The 27,485-nt window shown below is 36.0% G+C and overlaps 1 protein-coding gene across 1 annotated transcript in view; it reads left to right on the forward strand.

Moving 5' to 3' along the window:
- Tmprss15 (transmembrane serine protease 15) overlaps positions 1–27,485 on the forward strand; it is a 123,419-nt gene that overhangs the window by 77,359 nt on the left and 18,575 nt on the right. The window contains exons 16-21 of the mRNA XM_052158804.1: positions 679–768; positions 3,378–3,503; positions 4,827–4,967; positions 10,937–11,047; positions 13,118–13,250; positions 26,189–26,284. Coding sequence (XP_052014764.1) covers positions 679–768; positions 3,378–3,503; positions 4,827–4,967; positions 10,937–11,047; positions 13,118–13,250; positions 26,189–26,284 — 697 coding nt within the window. The remainder of the gene's footprint in view (positions 1–678; positions 769–3,377; positions 3,504–4,826; positions 4,968–10,936; positions 11,048–13,117; positions 13,251–26,188; positions 26,285–27,485) is intronic.

The following is a 27,485-nucleotide window of genomic DNA, read 5'->3' on the forward strand; positions in this document are numbered from 1 at the left end:
TCTCAACTGACTCTTGTAAAATGTTGAGTAACAAAGCTAACCAGAACACAAAACTAAAACTTGGTGTTTTGTTGTGTTTGGGGGATTTCGTATACAGGCTCTCATTTAGCATAGGGTGGCTAGCATGCTTTGCTTGGAAGAAATATTAAACAAGAGGAAAAACTGTCCTTTTCCCTTTCCTTGCTGCCAAATGTTTCAGCATATAGTGACATTTCTACCCAGTATCTTAAATAAAGGATTTTTTTAAATAATAGGAAAGTCCAGATTGCAAGATCAGTAATTTACCTGAACTGCCCCTTCTAGGATGATGGCAGGAATGAGATTTGCTCTATTATAAACACCCATGTTTTCCTGCAGCTAATATTGTATCCCTTTTGTTTTGCAAAATAGTCTCTTGATCAAATAGATATGCAAAATATTTTCCCTTGATTAAACCCTAAACATTATTATAATCTCTTAAAATCTTATAAAGGCAATAAAAATATAAAGGTTTTGAGAACTTTTCTAGTAATGACATTGATGTGCTAACATTGTTTCCCCAACAATTTATAGAACATGCAAAATGAATCTGTCAGAACTAGCATGATAGGAAATGTAATTGAATAATGTCTGGCATCTAATAGAATCTCTGTGGAATGGGAATGGTGTTGTTAATGATTCTTTCCTAATCCCTTTCAGCTGACTGCGGAGGACCTTTTGAACTATGGGAGCCAAATTCAACATTCAGTTCTCCAAACTTTCCAGACAAATACCCCAATCAAGCTTCCTGTGAGTATTTTCTTTCCCAATTTACCAAAGAAAAATGCATATAACAAGGGAAAGTCCCTCTTAAATGAGCAAAATAAATTACAAATTTATCAAAATGAATACAATAACATGTTTACTACTATGAAATACTTAATTAATGATTTGTTTACTTTTTGATAGTATTTATAATTACATCATTTTCTCCTTTGCTTTTCTCCCTCCAAAGCCTTCCATGATCCCTTTCCTGATTTTTTTCTTTCAAATATATGAACTACTTTTCCACTAATAACTTAAATGAAGACAAATAATGGTGTCCACCACACACGATTTCAATGAATTCAATTATTTTCGATGAATTACAATTATTCTTTAAAGTTTTTTTTAAATTGTAATTCCAGAATAAAAACATAAAGTAATGCCCTTGCTGCAGACACCCTTGCTCCAGATATTTCTCTCTTACCTAGATCATTGATATAATCCCTAGAGGATGCACAGCAAGCTAGCAGTTTCATAGAACAAGGTCAACGGAAAGAGTGAAAACAGTCAGTGTAATATCTTCACATTGAGGGCACACAAACCAGATTCGATGAAGGCTACAGCTAGGATAACATAATTAGACTCCCAGCACAAATGAACTAATAATAAAGGGGACTATTGAAATACCAAAATTTAGAGAAAGCAATCTACAAAAATATGCTGAACCAGGGTTACTACCCAGAGACATTCACTATAGGTGTCTGAAGACTGCATAGAGTGCATCACAAATCCAGATTGTCCATCCTGTCTTAGAAAAATCATAATTCTGGAGGAATGGGCTGAAAATCAGCCATTATTTTTTTCCATAACCATACCTTGTTAGGACTCACATGCAGTATTGATCCACTCACATGATTGTGCCAACAATGACAGTGACAATGGATTTTAAGATGAAAGCATTTCTTCATAGAGATGAGCAGACATATCAAGGCAAATAGAGGTCACAAGGATAAAAGAATAGGTAAACATTGGTTTCACATGGTCTGAAAGTAGAAGCAAAGAGTGTTTTTACTACTTCAAACTTAATGCTGAAGTCAACCATGAATTACATCTTTTGCCTAAAGATGAAAAGAATCTAAAACTTGTCATTGAAACAAGATTTTTTATTACTTTTACTTTTGAGATTACATGATAGCATTATTTCCCCTTTCCTTTCCTCCTTCCAAGCACTTCAATGTACCCCTTCTTGTTCTCTTTCAAATTCATGGCTTCTTTTTACATGAGTTGTTATTATATGCATATATACACATATTTAAATATATGTACATATATTTACATATACAAATACATATATACATGTATTATATATTAGTAAAATGTTACTTATATATGCTTTTAGGGATGATCATTTGGTAATGGACAACTAACTGGTAGGCTCACCCCAGAGGAAGATTATTCTTACCCATGTTCAAGATATTATCAAAACATATGTAAAAGAAGGGCATTAAAGAGGGACTTGGAAGGGGTCTTCCCAGACAAGTCCAAGAAATCAAGACTCTAAGGAAAACCAATTAACCATAATTGGTTAAAATTGATTATGTGAAGAAATTTGGCTCTGTGTTATGGGACTTGGATTTTATACGAGAGAAAAGAGGAAATTTCCAGAAATTCATGTGAGAAGCATGATACAATCAGTTTGCATTTCTGTCAGATCCTTTTGTCTATCATAGCTAGAGTAATGAGGGAGCATCAGTAGCATCCAATCAGGACATAAGGAGTGTCAGTATCTTGCACTCCGATGGGGCAAGACTGAAAACTGCGAAGGAGTGAAGGCCGTAGGAGGCAGGATTGAAGTTTCTCAGGTTGGTTTTATGTGATAGAAAACATAAGAAGGGCCAACATAAGGCGAGACAGCAAATGATGCTGCCATTACCTAAAATGGAAAGAAGACCCATGAGTTTTCCGAAGACAATCCTGTGGTGTGTGTGTGTGTGTGTGTGTGTGTGTGTGTGTGTGTGTGTGTGTATTCCGCATACAGTCTGAAGGTCTACCTATCTTTTCATCAAATGAAGCGTATAATGCAAATACCTGGAGAGATCAGTACTCTACAGATAGAGGTTGATTCTTGAAGATTGTGAAAATACTCAATGTAGGAGGGAATAGGACAGAAGAGAATCTGAATGCTCAACCAACTCAGAACTTAATTTTAAAAAGGAACATTCATTGAGGCAGGCAACTTTTATTTTTTTAAAGAAGTAACAGCTTGCAATTTATTTCAATGAATGGAAACACTTTCAAATAAATGTCAGAGTTTGCTTATTTGATCATGGAAAATTAGGTGAGCTGAGCCTGGCTCTGCAGCTTCTCAGGTAAAGACTCATTCTTGGCAATTAGCCTGATGTCCTCTGTTTGATTCTGGGAACTTCAAAGATAGACGAAGAGAACTACTTCAGCAAGTCGTCTTGTGTGCACTCTGGGAAGATCATCCCAGTCACACACAAGCATGCCTGTTTGATCACACACACACACACACACCCCAAACAAATGCACACAGGCACACAGACATATACACACATACACGAATGTGCAAACAATGAAGATAGACAAAAAAATACGAAGATGTGCGTGGTAAATTGTCATTTTTTGTCTTCAAGGTGTGTGGACTTTAAATGCACAGAAGGGGAAAAATATTCAACTTCATTTTCAAGAATTCGATTTAGAAAACATCAATGATGTGGTAGAAGTTAGAGATGGGGGAGAATTTGACTCCCTGCTCTTGGGTAAGACTGAAATTTCAACCCTCTGAAAGATGTATAGATCAGGATGCTTAACTTACAGAGAGAGCACATTGAAACAGATGCTAGCATTTTACAGTTGGCAAGATGAAAATATAACAGCAATGTAACAGGTTAAAGATTTTTCACTCTATTGAAAATATTTCTTTAAACAATATATTCTGGTAATGATTTCCCTTCTGCCAAGTCTTCCCAGGATGCAGAGTTTTATCTCGGGACATGTTTGTAATACTGATGAGATTACACTCTTTTTAGAACAGTCTCTGCTAATCAGAATTGATAGATTTGCTTCACAATTATTAAAAGTTGCTAGTAATTAACTATAATGCACCATGTATATCCAACTATGTAGTTTTATGAAATACGTGCACAACAGGTATTCCAAAATAATTATTAAATCAGATTTCCTCTGGCCCTAGCATAGCCAAATACTGTTCCTTGTAAATATTTTAAGCCATCTTATTCTATATTTTATCACCATTTTGTATATTATTGTTCATGGCATTCACTTCTTCTCAACAGCTGAGAAGGATTCAAAAGCAAAACAAGGTTTATTTTTCTCTATTACTATTGATTATTGCTTTCTAACTACCCATGAGAAATATTTGTGTCTGGATAATAAAATATATACTAGCACGGTTAAAGTTTATTAGCCAAGCATAACATTACGTTATACTATTTAGACATTCATTTTAAGATAGAAATACTTTTGGTAAGGTAAGCCACACATTAAATACAAACGTCCTTAGGTGATTATGCTTCACTGCAAAGTGGGTTAGATCTAGCTCGTCTCGTAACTCATGTTCATCTTTAAATATAAAATATACCTGAGGTTCTTTAAATCAGGATACTGTTACATAAAGATTGTAACAAGAGAATGAAGACTCACCATGAGTCTCTGCCCTCTGAAGGACAAAGATAATAGTGAAGACTCCCCAGATGTGTCAGGAAAACCCCGCAGAGTTCAGATCACAGCCGTCTGGCATGGATTGAATAAATCAACAGTGAACCTGCTTATATGATCAAGGAAAAATAACAGTTCATTATTTTACTCACTTTTCTTAATTTTTTTAAAATTTTCTTCTTAATATTCACACAGATCCAAAGAAATAAAAATTCCACAAGGATATTTAAATTATAGTAGCTTGTAGATAGAAACTGTTTTGTTCTGGAATTCTTTTCTGCTCCTAATAGATAAGACAGTTAAGAATCAGCATCTAAACTGTGGGAATATGCATGTGCTTTAGGTGAGCCCTGCTGTGTGCAGACCTACCCCTTGAATTTACAGTCCCTTTCTCTTTGCGACAGCTGTGTACACAGGACCTGGTCCCATGAAGGACTTGTTCTCTACCACAAATAGGATGACAGTGATTTTCACCTCAGACACAGACACCAGGGGCAAGGGCTTCAAAGCAAATTTCACTTCCGGCTATTACTTGGGGATTCCAGGTAAGTAACACACACATCCTTAGAGTGGAAGGGGACAAAACAAGGAAACAAATCCCAATTCAAGCCACATCACAATGTGTAGGTTTGCATTCTGAGATGCCAGTTTGTTTTGCTCAGCATATTGTAGTTTTTCTCCTGTGGGAGTTCGATACCCCAGTGTAAGGGAAGGTCAGAGTGGGAAGACAAGAGTTGGGGGGGAGCACTCTCATATAGGAGGGGGAGGAGGATAAGATGGGGCATTTCTAGAGGCGAGACCTGAAAGGGGATAACATTTGAAATGTCAATAAATAAAATATCCAATAAAAATAAATAAATAAATAAAAACTTTCTATATATACTATATATATATATATATATACTATATATATATACACAATATATATATACACACACACATCAACAATACACACACTTATATATGTGTATAAAATTCAAAGGAAAATCTGGGAGTGAGTAAAGAGGATATAAGAAAATCTCAAAATGAAGAACACACTGCATCAATCTCAGAAAGAAAACCACATGGGAAAAAATAACACACTTTCTAGGACCGATGAAAACGAACTGGAAAATCCTGGCATCTACTATGTTCTGTAAAATAACAATTAATTAGAAAGGATCAATATTATAACCTTTTCTACTTAACATGTTGAGTTTCAAAAAGAATAATATTTACAAACAAAATATATATCTTTGAACACATTGACTACTGAATCAATTTTATTGAGGAAAATTTAAAATAATGGTATTTTAGGTTTAAAAAATACTGCACAATGTAAAAATGCAGAGATAACTGTTTCTTATGAAATGTCAGTAACCGTCTACATGCTAAGGATGATAGTATATCATGTGTATTTAATTATTCACTTAATATAGATGAATCCTGGACAGTTACATGCTAAGATATGCAGCGCACCATACACTGGAACAAGAAAACAGATGACACATAAAGGTGCTTATCATGTCAGAGGGATAAACTTCTCAACAAGTTTTCAAGAGTTTTTTTTTTTCATGAAAAGAAGTTTTCATAAAATAATTACATGCATTTTTAAATGGAAATAAAAAATAAAACCAACTGAAGTAATTTAGTTTTTTAAAATGTATATACACCAACCAGTAGACAAGTGGATTCGTTACAAACCTAAGCAATTGAAATAATTGTAGAACATTATTTCATATATAAAGATGAAAGTATGTCAAAACAAAGTTTATAAAATCAGTAAGTCTTTACAGCCCTACTTTGTAGTCATAAATGGCAAGAGATGGAAAACATTGAAATAGTGTAGACCATCAAAATTGAGAACAAACATCTCTTCCAACAAAATTATTCATTATTGCTTTTGTATAATTCTTACTCTTGAAAAAAAGAGTATGTTGGGTAATTGTGAAAAACATGTCTGAGAAAGTTAACAAAATCATTTAGTTTAAGGAAGTCTACAGAGCATGTACAGTTTAATTTGAGGGAGGTCTTTGCATTTGGTTGCCCAAGAACCCATAGCTTGGTCTTGAGCATCTCGTTTATAAAAGAAGGATCCTTTAAATTGAAGATAGGTGATCATCAGTCATAACTATTGTACCCAACTGTGAGCTGCCATTCCTGCTGGAACTAGAAGACAGTTCTCTGTGATGTTGGCACAGTAACACAGCTGTTCTCAGCAAAGTGTTTTTTCATCAAGCTTTGGGTTTTTTTTGTTTTGTTTTGTTTTGTTTTCTTCATTTGTTTATTTGCTTTTAATAACAAAAGATGGAAAGACAGAGAAACAAGGATTTGGAAATAAAAGATAATCAGTCCAGTAATGAATAGTGAGATCAGGTCTACATACTCCCTTCTATTGATGTTCTGCTTTGGCGATAATTTCAGGAAAAAAAATGTGAAAATTATGTTATAAACTTTCCAGTGTTTATAAAGACCTAGTCTTCTGAGATATTTCAGGAATACTTGAATATTTTCTATTAGGGTTATAAGGCATATTTTATTTTATTTATCCTCTCCTCATCATTTCTGCTCATATTGAACTTGAGGATTCACAGTAGATATTTATTATGGTAAGTCACTTGTGAATGTGCACTAGTTGCATGTTTCTGATTTAAGTAGTTTTCAGGTGGGATTCGGTAGAGCATACAGGCGACTCACAAATGACAGCAGGCAACAATCAGGGCCCCCGAGCCATCCCCAGCTTGTGTGCTGTGTGCCTTAGAAACCAATTCAGTTCCTTCTTAAAAAGCAAGCATATGGTGTCTAAATGAAGCAGAGCTATAGAGACTTCATAAAGGGAAAATGGGGAAATTCAAGTCTGAGTAGTATTACATTTTTCTCTCTTACCATGGGCATAAAACTACCTGAGGTAAGATTTTGGACTTCAGAGAGAGTAAATTGTTGTAGCAAAGACTTCCTAAAGACCTTAAATAATGTATGTTACAAAAAATGAAAATCAAGTGTAGACATATATGGAAAGCTTTAAATAGCTTATCCATACCTCCTCTCAGACTTTATAATTCCTATTCACTTCAGCAACAATACACCATTTTTCTTCATTCAGAAATTGTTTATCCAACATATTCTAGCATCTAAACTAGCTATCTTTTCTGGACTTTCATGTATAATCCTAACAGCTTTGAGTATAGAAGGACAGTAAATTATATTTTTTTTAAGACAGGGACATGGTGCATGTTTATATTCAATTTTTATTCATATATTTATATTTATATTAGCCAGCTAAAATATGCATTTCCAGCTGAATATAGCTTGACTATAATAATAAAAGCAAAATTATCAATAACTATATCTATAATAAGTACTGTCATTGTAAGTTCACTTAATGTAATAATTACAAAAGCTATGGAAACCATGAAAAATAATTTAATAGTAACTGGTAATGACTAGCAAAAGTATATTAAATATTTGATTATGGTCCAAAATTAATCTGTTACCTTATAAAATTAATATATGCTGATATACATATTGTTATAGAATATAAATTTATGTGTGTGCATTTACTTTTAAGAATTTCTGTATTCTAAATGTAAGTGAAAGATTTATAATATCGAGAAGAAAGAGAAATGGTCCAACTAAGATCCTCATGATTCCCTGTAGAAAACATAATAATAATCATTTGGAGCCATTTGTCATCTCAGTAATCTGTTTAAAATATGTGTTTGTGAAACAAATTGATAATTGCATTTACTAGAATCTCCCTAATAAAATTATGTTTTGAGATATATAACTTACTTTTCTCCTGTTATAAAAATTTGGAGAAAATGCCAGCCATAACCTCCTAAAAATACCTTCATTAAGGCAAATTAGATCTTGGGTAAAAGACAGGATGTTCTAAAGCTTAAAATAGACAAACATCCCCAGTTATTATTTTCTGTTACCAAAATAGAATTGTTAGATATATCCCTCGCATATCTAGCTATTTGAAGAGAAAAGTAATAGAATCAGACTGAAGGACAAGAATGTTGACTTATCAGAGAGATGACTTAGAGCTCAGTGTTGGGACACACCCAAAAGAAATAGAAAGAGATAGAGAGAGAGAGAGAGAGAGAGAGAGAGAGAGAGAGAGAGACAGAGAGAGAGACAGAGAGAGACAGAGACAGAGAGACAGAGAGAGACAGAGAGAGACAGAGACAGAGAGAGAGAGACAGACAGAGACAGAGAGAGGTATTTAAAATAACAATTTAAGACTCACATATATGTAGGTAATATATTTTATTGTATCCATGCCCATGCTCCAGTTCCCCTTCTCAACATTATACCCTTTGCTTTTTCAATTTTATGTTATTTTTCTTACATTTGGTTAGTGAATATGTGCATGTGTGTGGACATCTGTTTATTGGCACTAATGCCAAAATCAGAGAATCATTATAGGAGTTCATTCTCTTCTCCTACCAAGTGGGTCTCTGGGTTCAAATTCAGTTTCTCTGCCTTTGTAGCAATTACAGAGATCCATTGGGTTTTATCCTTCTCAGTGCAATTAATATTAACTATATGCACAGAGTGTGGGGAGATATAGTGGATCATGGATAACCCTCTAGGGATCACATTACCAAACAAATATGGATCCCCTTCTTTTAGTAACTATCAACTTCCAAAGGCACCCCAGGTAAAGATAACGGGTCAGTAGAGACTCCTACATCCATGCTAGATTGTGGACTTGCTTGTGCTTGAGTAGATCTTGTTCAAGTGATCACAGCTGCTATGAATTTGTAAGTGCTACGAATATGTCATTCAAGAAGATAGCATTTCGTGGGACTCCTTTGCTCCTCTCATTTCTTGCAATCTTTACATCCCCTCTTCGGTGATATTCTTGAGACTTTAGGGGAATTTAGGATGAACTCGTGCAGTCACATTCTCAATACTATGGCAGAAGTCCTCAGGAACAAGAAAGTCAATCATCTTCCATGGGTAGACAAGTCTCTTGGGACCCATTATCCTTATCTGCTATGCTATTAGAGGTTGATGAGTACTAAATGAAGGAGAGTCATTTTTCTTTGGTAATGTGATTCCTAAAATGTTACTCATGATCCACTAATCTCAGAAAGATTAATTTATATATACAATCAGTCTTGAATGATTAAAAAGACACAAAATTGGGTAGGAAGGGAAGGACCGTGTATCAACATTGGAGGCTTAAGGAACATAATCAAATATGTATGAAACCCACAAAGAATAATTTAAAAATCTCTCATTAAAAATGTACCAATATTTAATACGTTTGTCATATTTGATTCTAAAACTTAGATTTCTAGCTGAAATGATTTCCTTCAAGGACCACCACCTTTGGTCAGTATAAATAAGCCCTGAGAGCTACAATAAAGATGTATGACAAGACATACAAACACAATTATGGCACAAATAACATGATAGTGATCAGCCATGTTCTGTTTGGATTTGCATCCAAAAAGTGATGACTATGCAGAGAAAAAAACTTGTAAGGAGAGAGAATAAGGTTAGAAAAGGTGAAAGATATTGGCATTTTATACCCGTATTAATTTTGATAATTTTATACATGTGTTCAAAAATTAATAAAAATTTAACTCTACCTTCCTCAAATATTGTCAAATTGGCTAACAGAGCAATTGTTTCTAGAGAAAATCCAGGCATATTGTATTAAACTTGGGTTGATTTCACTAAGTCACAACTTATATTAGAAGAATATCAGAAACAAAAGGAAGAACTACTTCCATGGAAAGTTATTCAAAATTATTCATTTGGCATACCTGTATGTGTGTGTGTGTGTGTGTGTGTGTGTGTGTGTGTGTGTGTGTGTGTGTGTGTGTGTGCTGTGCACACATATGGTACAGTGTCACACTAATCAGAAATACATATAAGACAAAGGTAGGTATTGACCTTTGACAAAAGTTGTGAAAAATATAGACAATATGCCTGGATTTTATTGATTCTAATTTATATTTGCTAGTTGTTTTCAAAGTAGAGGTCCCCTGAGTGTTCTTGTTATCAAAGGGTTTTGCTTTTGCTTCTGTATTGTCTATGTACCACGGAGCATGAGGTGTTGTGTCTCTATATACAACTGTGAAATCACAGAGTATTGACATTCTATGTGATCTAAACAGAGCTTCTCTTGTCATAAAGTTTTTCTTTCCAGGTCACGATGATAAGTCTCTTTGAGGGAGGTATCCCCAAGCCATACCTGAGATCTGTAGAGTCAGGTCATTTTAAGGACAATCTCACATACCTCTTGGAACTTTCCCTGATGCAGTTTTGCAAAAAATATGGCCAAGGTTTAATCTATATTCATTTAAGCGACACCTTTAGTGCTGTTTCTGAAGTGATCTGGGTAAGAAATTTTGGAGTATTTCATTCAACATTGAAGCTTCTTCCTTCAAGCACTAAAGCAAATGTCTGATGTGTAAAAGGGAATAAATGGAATGGGTATTCAGAAAGTTTCAACTTGTGCTTTGTTTGTTTGTTTGTTTGTTTGTTTGTTTATTGTGCTCTATAAAATAAACAGAGCCCTGCCAGGATGATGAATTTCAGTGCAAAGATGGAAACTGCATTCCTATGGGGAATCTCTGTGATAGCATCCCACACTGTGGTGATGGCTCAGATGAAGCAAACTGTGGTATGTCTTATTTTCATGAAAATACTTGCATTGCATGAACTTTGCTTTTAGATTCTCCAACCATGAAAGGAAGAATACATATTCTTTCATTGAAAGTGTTGAGGAGCATGAACCGCTTCTCCTGATATAAGCTTCGAAACCATTTTGGTTGGTAGTAAAACTAATATATAGACCTCTAGTTTGTTTATGTTGCTCAGTTACATGTAATAACTGTTAGTCTAGGACCAAAAACATTCAGTCAGAAAACATAAATACAAAAGACAAATATAAGCAAACTGGGCACCTTAGTACCTGGCCCATTTGCTGCTCTATTTTGTCTATTGCCTTCTGAATGCATATTATAACTGGCTTCTCTTTATACTTTTAGTATTTGGTTTCTTCTTCTTCTTCTTCTTCTTCTTCTTCTTCTTCTTCCTTCTTCTTCTTCTTCTTCTTCTTCTTCTTCTTCTTCTTCTTCTTCCTCCTCCTCCTCCTCCTCCTCCTCCTCCTCCTCCTCTTCTTCTCCTCCTCCTCCTCCTCCTTTTCTTCTTCTCCTCTCCTTTTCCTCCTCCTCCTCCTCCTCCTCCTCCTCCTCCTCCTCCTCCTCCTCCTCCTCCTCCTCCTTCTTTTCTTTCTTCTTCATCTTCTTCTTCTTCTTCTTCTTCAATTGCTTTCAGGCCAAGCCCTCATTTCAGGTTGCAATAGTTAAATGAATAATGTATTATTTTTTATCATACATTGCTTTAATTTTATTTCTAAAAAGTATTACATATATTATGTGCATTGCAACATAAATGTTCGATGAAAGAGTTCCATATCAATAACTAACTTGATTTATCCCTGAAGAAACTGAGTTTTGAAGAAGCTATGCATCTGTCAGAGATTACATGCCTCACAAGAGTTAAGAGTGGTTTTTGAATCACCACCTGTTTAATTCAGTATCAAACTCCTTCAATGAGAGAATGAAGTAAAAACAACAGCATGGTGTTTGGACATTTGACTACCATCACTGAGAATTTCTTTCCTTGAAAACAAGCTTAGGTTGAACCCCTTCCTGGGCATAATGAGCCTAATATTCTCTGCAGAATGTTTGTAAGATAGTGGAAAGAGGAGAGAAATCAAAGAGCAAATATAGCAAATAAAAATACACTTCTGGAAAGGCAGCTCAAGTGTACAAAATATATGAGCTTTATCCTAATTTCATTTTTTTCCTCTTCTAGTTTATAAGTTTATAAGTAATTCTTTTTATAAATAATTTTTAAATAACACAATATACAACTTTATTTCATCCATTTGCTGGGAAATAAACGTGTTTTACATCTTTTCATTTTATAGTCATAGAAAAAGACAAAGTAACTTCAACCCAATTTGGATTTTTCTTTGTCTGCATTTTTATTGGAGATTTTAATTATTGAAATTTCAAATGTTATCCCCCTGCCCAGTTTCCCCTCCACCCGCTCACCCACTGCCTCCTCAGTGGCTTAGCATTCCCCTATCATGGTCATCCAGCCTCCTCCACAGGACCAAAGGGCTCCCCTCCAGTGATGCCAGATGAGACAATCCTCTGGTACATTTGGATTTTTCAATTTATATATTCGAAGATACTCTTCAAAAAGTAATAATCAATTGCTAGTCCAACTGTTAAGGATGAGCACCTTTTCCTTGAGGCCGCCATACCTGTATGAAGTTAACCAAGACGGCAATATGTATAATTCAATATACTAAATGAATCCCTATGTACTGATTGATAATTTACAAATTCTGTTGAAAATTTATAAATAAGAGATATAACTTTATGGGTTGCAAAGTGACATTTTGCTTATGCATAAAATGTGAAATGAACAAATCTAGCTAATCAATAGAAGCAACACCTCAAGTGCTTAATATGTTTTTGTGATTGAGGTAGTTTGAAATTTATTTATTTATTATTTTATCAATTTAAGAGTAGATACTCAATTTATTTGTACTGCACTTGCCTACATAAACTTTCTTCCTCTAGTATAGACAATTTTTTCGTCGTGACCAATATTTCCACATGGCCCCCCACTCCCTTGTTTCTTGTAACCACCATCCTTTTCTCTGCATTTTTAGTGCGTTTTCTCAATGGCACAAGGAGCAACAATGGATTCGTACAGTTCAATATCCATAGCTTATGGCATACCGCTTGCGCTGAGAACTGGACCACGCAAATTTCAAATGAAGTCTGTCATCTTCTGGGACTAGGGTAAGTGATTATAATCTGCTTTCCTATTAAGAATATTTCTAGTCTCTCTCTCTCTCTCTCTCTCTCTCTCTCTCTCTCTCTCTCTCTCTCTCTGTGTGTGTGTGTGTGTGTGTGTGTGTATGTATGTATGTACGTATGTATATATGTATGTATGTGAGTATCTGGGTATATGCCGGGGTCCATATTTGAAGGTCAGAGGAAAACAAAGTTTTAGTATTTGGTATTTGGAATTATATTTTATTGCTAGTATAACCAACAGAGATCATAGATTAAAAAGTACTAAATAATATACTTGTAATTCAAATATGGGCATGCATTGAAAGGATTATTCACTATGATCAAATTGTATTTATCCCAGAGAAATAAATATAATAAACAACATAGTGGACTTAAGGACAAAAACATAGTCTCCTCAGTACATAATAAATGAATGAATGAATGAATGAATGAATGAATGAATGAATAAGAAGAATAATGAAAACCCCTCTGAGGACGATGTTTTGAGCTGGCTCTCCTCTTTCACCCTGTGGGCACCAGGTGTTCAACACAGTTAACTCAAGTTAATCACAGAAGCTGGTACACATTGACCCATCTCACTGGATCACTACTGTGATCTCTTTTAAGAAATTGACAATTTTGGTTTATCTGAAATTTAGAGTATAAATTTAGAAAATGTTTGTTACCAAAAAGAATAAAAATAACTGTTAACCTATTCTCAGACTCAAATAAGAATTATGCTAACAAAATTGTAAACCTATTCATTTGGGGGCATTTCATACATTGTATGTTGATATTTGTCACTGCTCCTACTTTACACTTCTTCCCAAACCCACCCAACTTTGTGTTTCCATTTCTTTTGTTCTTATAAATCCCACCAAATCTAAGTAGTAATACCTAGACTTTTGTCTATGAAGCCACTTACTGAAGTACACTAGACCTCTGAGGAGCCACACCCTTAAAGAGAATTGACTCTTGTTCTCCTAATAGCTATCAATTATAATAATCTCCTCCTTCTCTAAGCAGAATCTCATTGGGACTTAAGTTCTAACACATGGAGCTTTTGAATGTTTTGTGTTCTAAACCATAACATACATTAAGTTTATCCATTATCATTCTGAATCTCAAAAAAACAATGTTACAAGGTAAATATCAACAGAGGAACTAAATTAACGAAATTAACTCATATAACTACATATATATTTATATGCGTATACACACACACGTATGCACACACACACACATACACACACACACACACACACACACACACACACTCATATATACAATGATTTCTTTCACCATGAATGGCTAAGTGATTTACTAATATATTATAAAAGAAACAGTAAGTGCTTGTTACAGATGAGAGTTCAAGGTCATCCTTGGCTATATCCAAACTTGCCTTGGCTACACAAAATCTTATCTCAAAAACAAAATTAAAATAAATAAACAAAACAAACCATAATTAAATTTACAAAGACATACTTGGTTATTACCTGGATGCATATGTGTATTTCTGTGATTTGGTTACAAACATCTACTTTGTGAATGCTTGCATAATAGAGAGGCTAAATAATAATACATCTGAAATGTGACAAGGTAAACTGATATCTGGGAAGAACACATTTAAATGGAACAAAAGTGATTTTTCAAAAGGTCATAACAGTAGTCAGTAAACCTAAGTGATTTGAAAGAATTCACAATAAGGATATGAAGAATGTCTTAGTCAGGGTTTCTATTCCTGCACAAACATCATGACCAAGAAGTAAGTTGGGGAGGAAAGGGTTTATTCAGCTTACACTTCCACATTGCTGTTCATCACTAAAAAAAGTCAAGACTGGAACTCAAGCAGGTCAGGAAGCAGGAGCTGATGCAGAGGCCATGGAGGGATGTTCCTTACTGGCTTGCTTCTCCTGGCTTGCTCAGCTTGCTTTCTTATAGAACCCCAAACTACCAGCCCAGGGATGGCACCACACACAATGGGTCCTTTCTCCTTGTTCACTAATTGAGAAAATGCTTTATAACTGGATATCATGGAGACATTTCCTCACCTGAAGCTCCTTTCTCTGTGATAGCTCCAGCTTGTGTCAAGTTGACACAAAAACAGCCAGTACAGTTAAGGAGGAAAAATAAATTCATGGACTTCCTAATCTATATATGAAGTTTGTGTTTTAATAAAGTATACTTTGCTTTGATTGACTTGTAGTTCACATAAAAGATTTTCAGACATGTGTGATGGCACGTGCATACATTATCACTGCTTGAAAAACAAAGACAAGAGGATTGCTTCTAACAACAGCGTAGTCCAGTCTGTACAGTAAGCTCCAGGTCATTCATGATTACATAAAGAGACAAACAAACAATCAACCAGAAGAAAACATAGTCCCTGTACCACATAGATTTTCTATTTAGAACTCAAAAAAAAATGTAGTCTTCCTGATAATACCCTCACAGGTACTAACCAGTAGTAAAGTTTCAAGCTTATGCTATAAAACCGTGTGACTGCTGGCTGACTAGGAGACTCCTATTGTGTAATAATGCCTTGATGAGACCTAGCTCATCCACTATGCAAGGTGGTAGTGGATAATAATGTGCTAGCTCATGTGAAATGTTAGAGGCATGTGAGAACTCTTGGAGCTTTTAATGAAAGCTTCTAGTTTCTCTTTTTTTTAAAAGATTTTTATCTTATTTATTTAATGTATATGAGTACACTGTCACTGTCTCCAGACACACACCAGAAGAGTGCATCAGACCCCATTACAATGGTTGTGAGCCACCATGCGGTTGCTGGGAATTGAACTCAGGACCTCTGGAAGAGCACTCAGTGCTCTTAGCCACTGAGCCATCTCTCCAACGCCTTCTAGTTTCTCTTATCTTCTCAGATTACGTACATTCATATTGGGCCTCTGCTAAATCCAAAAAATTTAAGGTGAGAAGGTAGTTTTATCATACATACTATGTAAATGATGATCAATTTGATTATTTATGAGTATCAATTAATATTCCATGTATTCTAAATTTCCATGTACATGTAGGCTCCATTCTTTTTAAAATATATTACAGATTTCATTGTAAGAAAATCACTTCAATTTAGGAAGGATTTAGCAAAAAGAACTTTGGAATGCTAGGGTTGTAGCAGGAATAATGTTAGGAGTCATTTTTTCTTTTGGAAGAGTCAAAAAATATAGGAGTTGATAATTTGTTCATTTTTCTAACTTCAGTTAAAACACTGGATTGTGACATTTATTCTGGATTCATGCATTAACAATAAATTAGCTCACTAACAATTTCAGTGAGCCCAGGCAACTGAAAATAGTAGAAAGACTTCGCTTTTACTGTTAAAAGCTTTTTAAGCTGAGTATCTCTTTAATAGACTCACTTCGCAAAAAATGGAGCAGAAGATAGTGATGAGTTTACCTTGTTCCCAAACCAGGGCCTCTGAACATCACCAGAATTTTGACATAACTCCAGGGTTATAAATATGAGGAATCTTCATGCTATGATTTGTGAATCATATTTCAATTCCTTTATAGAAGATGCAAGTGCTTCATTTCTTTATGAAAATCTAAATGATCAACATCTCAGTTTGATATATACGCACATGCATGTGAACATGCATATAAGTCTGTGTGATAGCAATAAACAAAGAGATCATGAATTTGAAAGAGAGCAAGGAAGTATTTGAAGGGATTAGAATGGTTGGAAGAGAGGGGATAGATATTGCAATTATATAATTACAAAGGTGAAAAAACAAAAAAAAATGTTTAATTAAAGTATATGAGATGAAGTGACTTTTTTTTTTTTACAGATGAAAAATAGCATGTACTAGAATGAATGCATGTGTCTTTAGTGCCATTAAATTTTGTACGTATATTTTGGTTATTCCTGATTCAGAATAAAAGCATTAGTGATAATATTAAATCAGGTCCACGAATGAATAAATTATGATTTGGTTTTACATATTTATATGGTGGGGATAAACACGCCAACAGAAAATTACTGCATATTATTTTAAAATGTGGTGGAGAAAACTTGAACTCAATTAGGGCATATCAGCAAAGGCTTTCAAGGGACTGCTCTGAGTTGAGTGAATATAAATCAATTCTACAACACCAAGTCCTATTATTTACATGTTATCTCATCCCCAACCAGACTCTACTGTCTGGTCCATTGACCTCATTTCCTATGGGTCACAGTTCTTGCTGGGAGACATGGAGATCAAGAGACAGGGTCCTCCAGCATAGAAAATGAGGGATGAGTGACATGGTCCATTGCCTTAGATGCAATATTTCTGAGAAAAGCCAGGTACTTGCTTCTTCTGAAAAGATGCAGGTAATTTGTGCAAAGATGTTAATCTTTGTTTCTATCCAGGCTTATTAGTCTCCTTAGTGCTTTAATAACTGAAAGGACATTAAGCATTAATGAGAGTTGTCTAGACTGGCATATGGAAATAGAAAAAAGTAGTATGGTTAAATGATGTGTTTTTACATTTAGGATCCAATTTTTTAAGTGAGTGCTGTATTCTCTCAAGGTTATTTGTGCAGACTGGGCTTGAACTGCAATTCCCCACAGATTTGCAAAAACCACACAAGAAAGAATTCCTCAGCATTGACTCCCTTGTATTAAACATTTTAATTCCATTTCATTTAGAGCATCCATAAGTTAAAAGGAATTTTTATGTGTTTGATGAAAGTAAAAAAGTTTTTCTTTGTTTGTTTGTTTGTTTTGTTTTGTTTGTTTGTTTTGTTTTATTTTGTTTTTACATTGAGGTGAGAGTAATGCTAAAGGGAATGGTGAATTATCCATTGGTTTTCGCTCAGAAGGAGAACCAAAGTTTCAGACTAATCCGTGCACATGAGATTTGCCTTAACTATCATTAAAATTAATATTTAGAAAATATTATTTGGAAATGGAGCTAGTCATTCATTTTCTTATTTTTCTTATTTTGAAATTTTTAATAGATATTTTCTTTATTTACATTTCAAATGTTATCCCCTTTCCCATTTTCCCCCCAAAAAATCCCTTATTCCATCCCCTCTCCCCCAGCTCACAAGCCCACCCACTCCCCTTCCCTGGCCTGTCATTCCCCTACACTGGAGACTCCCCTAGCCTTCTCAGGAACAAAGGCCTCTAATCCCATTGATGTCCCAAAAGGCCATCTTCTGATCATGTGCACCTGGAGCCATGTGTCCGTCCCACCATGTGTAATTTTGGTTGGTGATTTAGTCCCTGGGAGCTCTGGGGCATCTGGTTGATATATTTGTTTCTCCTTATGGGGCTGCAAACCCCTTCAGCAACTTCAGTCCTTTCTCTAACTCCTCCATTGGGGACCCTGTGCTCAGTCCAATGGTTGGCTGCAAGCATCTACCTCTGTTTTTGTCAGGCACTGGCAGAGGCTCTCAGGAGACAACTATACGAGGCTCCTGTCAGCAAGCACTTGTTGGCATCCATAATAGTGTCTTGGTTTCATAACTGTATATGGAATGGATCCCAGGTGGGGCAGTCTGTGGATGGCCTTTCCTTCAGTCTCTGCTCCACACTTTGTCGCTGTATCTCCTCCCATGTGTATTTTGATCCCCCTTCTAAGAAGGACCAAAGTATCCACACTTCGGTCTTCCTTCTTCTTGAGCTTCATGTGGTCTATGACTTATATTTTGGGTATTCTGAACTTTGGGGCTAAAATCCATTTATCAGCGAGTACATACCATGTGTGTTGTTTTTGTGATTAGGTTACCTCATTCAGGATGATATTTTCTAGTTCCTTCCATTTACCTAAGAATTTCATGAATTTAATTGTTTTTAGTAGCTGAGTAGTACTCCAATGTGTAAATGTACCACATTTTCTGTATCCATTCCTCTATTGAGGTACATCTGGGTTCTTTTCAGCTTCTGGCTATTATAAATAAGGCTGCTATGAATATGGTGGAACATGTGTCCTTATTACATGTAGGAGCATCTTCTGGGTATATGCCTATTAGTGGTATCGCTGGGTCCTCAGGTAGTCTATATCCAATTTTCTGAGGAACCACCAGACTTATTTCGAGCTTATTATTACCAACTTGCAATCCCACCAACAATTGAGATATATTCCTCTTTTTCAATATCCTACCCAGTATCTGCTGTCATCTAAGTTTTTGATCTTAGCCATTCTGACTGGTGTGAGATAGAAATGCAGGGTTGCCCTTCACAATAGTCACAGATAATATAAAATAATTTGGTGTGACTCTAACCTAACCAAGTAAGTGAAAAATATATATGACAAAAACTTCAAGTCTCTGAAGAAAGAAATCAAAGAAGATCTCAGAAGATGGAAAGATCTCCTATGCTCATGGATTGGTAGGATTAATGTAGTAAAAATGGCCATCTTTCTTTAAGAAATCTACAGATTCAATGTAATCCCCATAAAAATTCCAACTTAATTCTTCATTGATTTAGAAAGAACAATTTGCAAATTCGTCTGGAATCACAAAAAAACCCAAGATATAAAAAAACTATTCTCAGCAATAAAAGAACTTGTGGGAGAATCAGCATCCCTGACCTCAAGATGTATTACAGAGCAGTAGTGATTAAAAAACAAAAAACAAACAAACAAACCAACAAAAAAACTTCATGGTATTGGTAGAGAGACAAGCAGGTAGATCAGTGGAACAGAACTGAGGACCCAGAAATTAACCCACATAGTTATGGGGCTTCATCTTTGGCAAAGAAGTTAAAACCATCCAGTGGAAAAAGGAGCATTTTCAACAAATGGTGCTGGTTCAACTGACTGCTAGCATGTAGAAGAATGCAAATCGATCCATTCTTATCTCTTTGTACAAAGCTCAAGTCCAAGTGGATCAAGGACTTCCACATAAAACCAGACACATTGAAACTAATAGGAAAAATAAAGTGGAGAAGAGCCTCAACACATGGGCACAGGGGGAAATTTCATGAACAATGCACCAATGGCTTATGCTCTAAGAGCAAGAATTGACAATTGGGACCTCATAAAATTACAAAGCTTCTGTAAGACAAAGGACATTGTCAATAAGACGAAATGACAACCAACAGATTGGGAAAAGATCTTTACCAATCCCTCATCCAGTATAGGGCTAATATCCAATATATTAAAAAAATTCTAGAAGTTAGACTCCAGAGAACCAAATAACCCTGTTTTTAAAAATGGGATACAGAGATAAACAGGGAATTTTCAACTGAGGAAACTCGAATGGCTCTGAAGCACCTAAAGAAATGTTCACCATCCTTAGTCATTAGGGAAATACAAGTCAAAACAACCCTGAGATTCAGTCATTTATTTTCTAAGTAGACATTTTGGGAGGGCTTGCTAACTCTCCTCAGAGTCCTGTGCAATGTATCTCTCTACCTTACATGCAACACTAGTCTTTTTTATCCTGTCATTCTCAAAACTGGACAAGAAATAGACTTGTTATCAGTGTTTTTCTACTTCAAGGTGTTTATAAAAACTGTTGCCATACTTAATAGAAGGAAAAGGAAGGAATGGTTGTTGTAATTATATTGTAATCTCAAAAATAAAATGAACGATGCCATGCAAACACACATTTAATTTATTTCCACAATTTGGCACGAGGTACTGAAAATCTGAAATTAAAACTGGTATCTTATACCTGCTTGATAAGTTGACAGGCATTACTCTGGTTCCTGTATGTGATTTCTATCAGAGTCCTTCATAGACTCCGTCTTGTTTCTGTTTGTACTTTGTCTACCAGGGTCCTGATAATTTTCAAATACGTAGTCAAAGCTTTAACTCATAACTGTAGATACACACAGAGGGAGAGGGAGGGAGAGAAAGGGAGAGAGACAGAGAGAGAAAGACAGAGACAGAGAGAAACAGAGAGGGAGAGAGAGAGGGAAAGAGACAGAGAGAGAGAGACACAGAGAGAGAGAGAGAGAGAGAGAGAGAGAGAGAGAGAGAGAGAGAGAGAGAAGGTGGAGTGGAAGAAGCTTTGAACAAGCTGTTGGAAAAATAAATTTCACTCTATTAAAATGACTATCTAAGCAATTCCAGTGAATGTTATACCTTTACCAAAAGCATGTGATTTTCCTGACATACACCTTACACCCGCTTTCTCCTGCTTTAAGATGGAGGGCGCCTTCATTAAAAATAATGAAGGGCTAATGAGCTGCAGTAGTTTGCCAGCTTCCCAAGATTCATCTCTGATCACTTGTTACCTCCTGGGGCTGGTCAAGGGACATAGGCAAGGAATGCCAACAAGTCATAGGTCGAGATGATTTGCCGAGGTGTGCACCAGTCGTCTGGCTTAGCAGATTCATATGAGCACACACACATACACAAACACATGCCTCCCTGAAAATATGTGCACAACAAAAACATAAATAATAAATAAATCTAATTAAAATAAGACTGGTAACCCTTGAGAGAATGAAGGCAGAAGAGACCCATGATGCATGAGGTACTCGAGATATGTCCAGGGAGGACCCTGCCTCCTTGTCAAGCTCCTGAAGGCGTCATCACTTCTGTCTGTAAGATAACAGAGAGCTGTGGCAAGCTTGGCCCATTGATTTCTCTCTTTCCAGGAGTAGGGTACCCTTCACAAAAAAGGGATTGATTGGGTCAAGACAACTTTTCTATTGACGTTTCTTTGCTTCTGTGCACGTGTCGCAAACTTTTAAAGACCTGAGGTCAGAAAAAATCTCAAATTCAATACGTTTTCCTACTCTTGAAAAGTTTTCTTGGGTGAGTGATAGGTCTGTTGCTATAAATATAGTAAATGAATGAAATTAAATTATGCCCAGGTCAGACATGGCGTTACTTAAGGGCCAGTGTTGAAGACTCTCAGAGCGAGCGGGATACTTTGTTTCTGACTCTCTTGCGCCCACCAATCCTCATCTATAAAAGTCCTGAACTCTGTCCTGCCAAGTCAATCCCCTTCTTACTCTCCAATCAGAAGAGAAAGACCTTCATTCTCTGAAAGCCTTCTTAGCTTAATCCCACCTGGCTCTTTTCATTGCTTAAAGCTTTCGGGGTGTGAAATGAGCTACGGTGTCCGGCTGCACCATTTGCAGCGTGCATTGTTATTCCCTCAGCTTCAGTGTGTCCAAAGGCTTAAAACATCTCTATCTAAGCTCTTGCTGCAGGGAAGAATCCTTATCTCAGCAAATGCAGTCTGAGTAGCAAGACAAAAAAGAGGTAACCTAAGCAGGGACTGAGAAGAGTGCCTGAAGACGGAATACCATTGAAGCGGCCTAGGGACAGCTTCTTTTTCTCTTCCCTAGAACTCCATTATAAGGATATTTTTATATTCCATCCGTGACCTAAAAAGTAATAATGATTGTATGTATATACTTCTCGCATAGAATGGACTTTTCCTGAAGTCAGGAGAGCCCTTGAAGGGTATATAAGCCATAAAATCTATAATAATGATTTAGAAATAGGTTGCTAGGAGACACTACTATATAAACAACAGAGTAAAGCTGTGTGGTGATCTTTGTGATACTAAATCTCTAGTTATTTTAGACACTTGTGGAAATGGGCTCTGGCGTTCTCAAAATGAATAAATCTGGAAATTATGAGAAAAAATATGTTAACTACTTGTAATTAGCGATGATTGTTTCTTGTGGTGTAACAAAATATAACCTACTATAGTGGTCCTCTTAATTCAATTTAATACACTATGAGAAATATTTTTCAAAAATGAATAATGGAATCGCATAGAGTTGCAAATGTCTTATTTTCCACGTATTATTTGTTATTTTGTCCTTGGTTAACCAATAGTGTTTCTTAAACATGTGCTGCTTTGTATTCTATTTATCATGAATCAGACTTAAATAAATTATTTCTAGGGAGAAAGGATAAAATTAAGTTGGCAGGATTTTAAAATCCACACAGTCTACTTCTAATTAAGTTCCCCAATAGAAATATAAACTGGAAAACTTTATAGAATGTTTTTAGGATTGTGATGTCAATATTAAACATGAAAGTGTGCGCACATGAATATTTTACAGATTGTTGTTGAAAAGGGACATTGTTTTCGAGTGAACTAAATAGGGTATGATGCTGAGTCTCTGTAATCCTAGCACTCAATACTCAACCCAATACTCAACAGTATTGAAAGCCTAAGGTTAACTAAGATGACTAGTCTCAACCTCAGGTACAGAGCAAGACTCTGTCCATATAGCTACAGAATTATATGTACTTTATTACTTTATTTTCTTTTCATCTCAATCACATGGAAAAAAAGAGCATGTGCCTTTGTCCATGTGAATGCATCATCTCCACTACTGTAGGCAGCGCCAACACCACGAGGGAACATCATTTTTGAGATCCCTAAGGGAAAAACATGTGTCTAGTTTTCTTAAAGGTCATTCTCTAGCCTTCCTCTCATTCAGAATACATGTGCTAAAGTCATTAAGCACAGTCTCACCATGAATCACCGATAGCAGATATGTAATAAATAGACTAAAATATTTATAAAAATCATAATTTAATATTTTCTATTTTTATTAAGATTTCTAACCGATACCGATAGGTCTTTTCTAGTCCTACCCCAAAGAAATTCCAGAGGAACAGGGAAAGGGCAGGGAAATTGAATTATCTAATAGCCAAATGTCGGCACTACATTTTAATAAAGAAGTCTTGGTGTTCTCCATTTTATGCATTAATTAAAAGAAATTCAAACAGTTAGAAATCAAGTTGTAAGCAAAAAAGACAGAACTGTGTACTACTTTAATAAACAGAGTTTTTATTTACCCATTGCCTTGTTACCTTTCTATAGCAAATATTAGGATCATTTGAAAGGTTTCTTACAGCCGCATGCTGGGCCGGCATCCTGACTTTCTGATCCCATTGATCTGAAGGGGTTCTGGGTAGTTTATAGTTTTAATTTCTAATTTTCTGGAGTGACAGGCTGCTACCGTTGACAAAACACTGTGACAATGTCTCCGGAAAGACAAGAGACTTAGAGAACTGCTTAGAAAAATGTCCAAAGGTGGCAAACAGGTAGGCAGAATAAGGAATCCTAACTTGAGTAAACACGTGAAGAAAGCGCTCTAAGGAGAGATCAGAGAGAAATGATCACCGTGGACTTTGCCCTCCCGGCATGGACGTGTACTAACCAGTTCCAGTACTGGAGCCTGAAGCCAACCGGAACAAATAAGGCTCCTCATGTTCAAGATGCCTGACGCTGAACCTCAGTGCAGTGAGATCTCAGAAGCCACACTCAGTGTAAAGCTCTGGATCCATTCTTTCTCTCACACAAATGTGTGCGTCTTCGCCTGTCACTATTTTAAATCCGTAAACGTTTTTATGACTCAAGCAGCCCTAACCGTCTACGTGGGCTTCTGCCCCTTTCTCTAAGCTTCAGCCAAATACATCGCACGTAGCTATTTAAATGAAATAACTCTTCTCCTCATGTGGTTGGGGAAAATAACAATTGCAAGGCTTGTCTTTGTTTCGGTAAATCTGCTTGATATTTCATTTAATTAATTTATTGTGTTCGTTCATTACACTGATCTGCTTATCAAATGAAAGTGAAATATACCAAATATTGGGATATTAGACAGAGCAGCTATTTTCCCAACTTCTGGTTCAGTGGCTGGAAGGCAGCGAATAAATGTTTAGTCTGTTGAAGGCTTTGGAAAGAAGAGGAACTGCCCTTTCAACAATGTTTTTTCTTTTCACTGAATATAAGAATTTTGGGTGCTCCTGGCCCATTTCCCAAACACACTGTTCTTGTTTGTTAGCCTCCAGGGGAGGCATTAAATATTCTGGAGAGGCAACAGACCTCATTCAACACGTTATTTCAGTAGGTAAAGACCACATTGTCTCCTAACAACCATAGATAACAGTAAAATTAATATACCCAGAATCCAGAGGCAAAGATGATGATGATGATGGTGATGATGATGATGGTGGTGGTGGTGGTGGTGGTGGTGGTGATGATGATGGTGATGATGGTGATGATGATGATGATGTTAATTGTTGCCAATTTCCCATATGCATATTGTATCACTTTTAACCATCAGTCTTCCCCTTTCCAGGTTCATCCCACTGACTTTCAAATTTAAAGGCATAGTTTTATAATAATACTAAGATATTGATTGAATAATAGAACTAAAAAAAAGATTGGGATTGAAATTTAACTAAATTTAGCTAAATTTTAAAAATACAAGTAAAATTAATTAAGAGGAACCTTCTCTAAGCCTCACAGCACATGTGCAGATAAAACAGGTTGTAGCCTAGAAGATTTGGTGCCTTTTTACATGTAGGTGTCTTTTGTTGCCCGGTGGTGGCTCTCCAGTTGGCACCTGCTGATGGAGGCTGTGGACACCCTCAGAGCACCCACTGTCTTCTTCCTTAGATGTAGAACTGCTTTGACTTTAAATTTGATGAAGTAACAAAAGCAAAGAGAAAGCTAGAAAGCGAAACTGTGAAAATCTTATTTCTCTACATAGTCCTTGGGCGATTTGATTTTCTTGAAAGATGAGTTATACCTGGTTAAAGAAAGGTTTAAGTCATGAGCAACGTATTTACCTTTCTCATTCAAATTTAACTCAAATTTTATATGAGCTGATCTATTAAACTATTCACATCTCGTTTAATAACACCAAAACACCAAAAAGAAAAAACGCAGACCAGGAATCAGATCCTCAAGAGAAATGTGCAGCAACCTTGTGATATAATGTAGGATATTCAAACAAGTACTAACGTCATTTCCCAAAAATTGGCTATATTTAAAGTCATTAGTAATAATTTTGCTAATGGTCTATAATAGTGTTTGATATATATATTGAAAACGGATTCTTCTCTTATTCAATATGTCCTGCGCAGTTTCCCCTCCCTCTGCTTCTCCCAAGTGTTAACATAATTTACTTCAATGTATGCATCATTAAATGATTTTAAATGTAGCCTGTTATTGTCAGTAATTTTATCTCCTGTTCCTATGTCATTTATTCTACCGTAGGAGTCCAAACTCATCAATGCCAATATTATCTGCTGGAGGCGGACCATTTGTGAAAGTAAGCCAAGCCCCCAACGGAAGCTTGATACCGACACCTTGGTGGGTACTAAGATGTTTTCTTTTTATTTGGTACATAGATAAAAAATGATTTGAAGCCAGTAATATATCAGTGGCACTACATACTGACCACATACATGCGAAAATCATTCAATTTCTTTTATTTGTGTAATGTCAAGCAACATCTGGGTTTTTTTCCTGATAGGATTGTTTGATCTTCATTTGTATAAGATAGTGTAATAAACTGCAAGCCATTACTAATCTGACATAGAGAGGAAAGTGATTTACCATAATACTGTTCTTATTCTCATAGTCTAAAGCTCATATTCTAAATATCATGTAAATAAATTGTACGTTTTAGAGTAAATAGGATAAATGCACCTCAGACAACCATCAAAAGACAAGGAGTTACATGAGAATCAAATATCTTTCTCAGCAAGTAAATATGAAAATAATTTTAAAATAATATAATTAGTTCTATATTGTATCTTTTTCGCTATTTTAAGTTAGATCTTACCCTATAAACTTTTTGTGGAGTATTAAAAATTCAGCATCCTTCCTCTACTCAAAAGTATGTGAATTATGTAATTTCTCCCATTCAGGCATTAGTGGTGATTTTCGTATGAAATTGAGGAAATTGGCCTCACAATCTTATAATCCTACTACAGACAAACTCAGGATGAGAAATGGCTGCAAGGAGGCATCAAAATTGCCCTCTAAGAGTTAGCGTCCTATGAGCAGTACTAACAGACGTGACGCTAAAACAGCATCAGGTTACCCCACTCTCCATCAAAGTCGGCCCTCCCGAAACCTCAAGTAATAAAACACATTTGTATGGACTTCATTTTAGTGTCAATGAAAGGCACTTGGGGTTGAGTGTTTTCTTTCAGAGTTGACGAGAGGAGAACCGGTGCGTTTGCGCCACACCACGCGGAAGTTGCCACGCGGGGTTCCCAGTGTCCTTTCTAAGGAGGCGGTGTGAACCTCGCGGTTCTCCAGCCCGGATGCTGCCCATTCGGGTTTCCTAGGTGTAAATATTAGTAAGAGAGAGAGGAGAAGAAGTTTAAAGGCGTTCAAATTAATTGAATGCTTCTTTCAGAGAAGAACCATATTGTTCCGTTTTTTTTTCTTTATTTATTCACTTTGTATCCTGCAGCCCCCCTCCTCCCCCCAGGCTCATCCTCACGAGCCCCTCCCCCATGGCCCCTCCCTGCTTTAAGGAGATAGGAAGGCCACACACACA

Source organism: Apodemus sylvaticus, chromosome 15 (assembly GCF_947179515.1).
Source record: "Apodemus sylvaticus chromosome 15, mApoSyl1.1, whole genome shotgun sequence".
Classification (NCBI taxonomy): Eukaryota; Metazoa; Chordata; class Mammalia; order Rodentia; family Muridae; genus Apodemus; species Apodemus sylvaticus.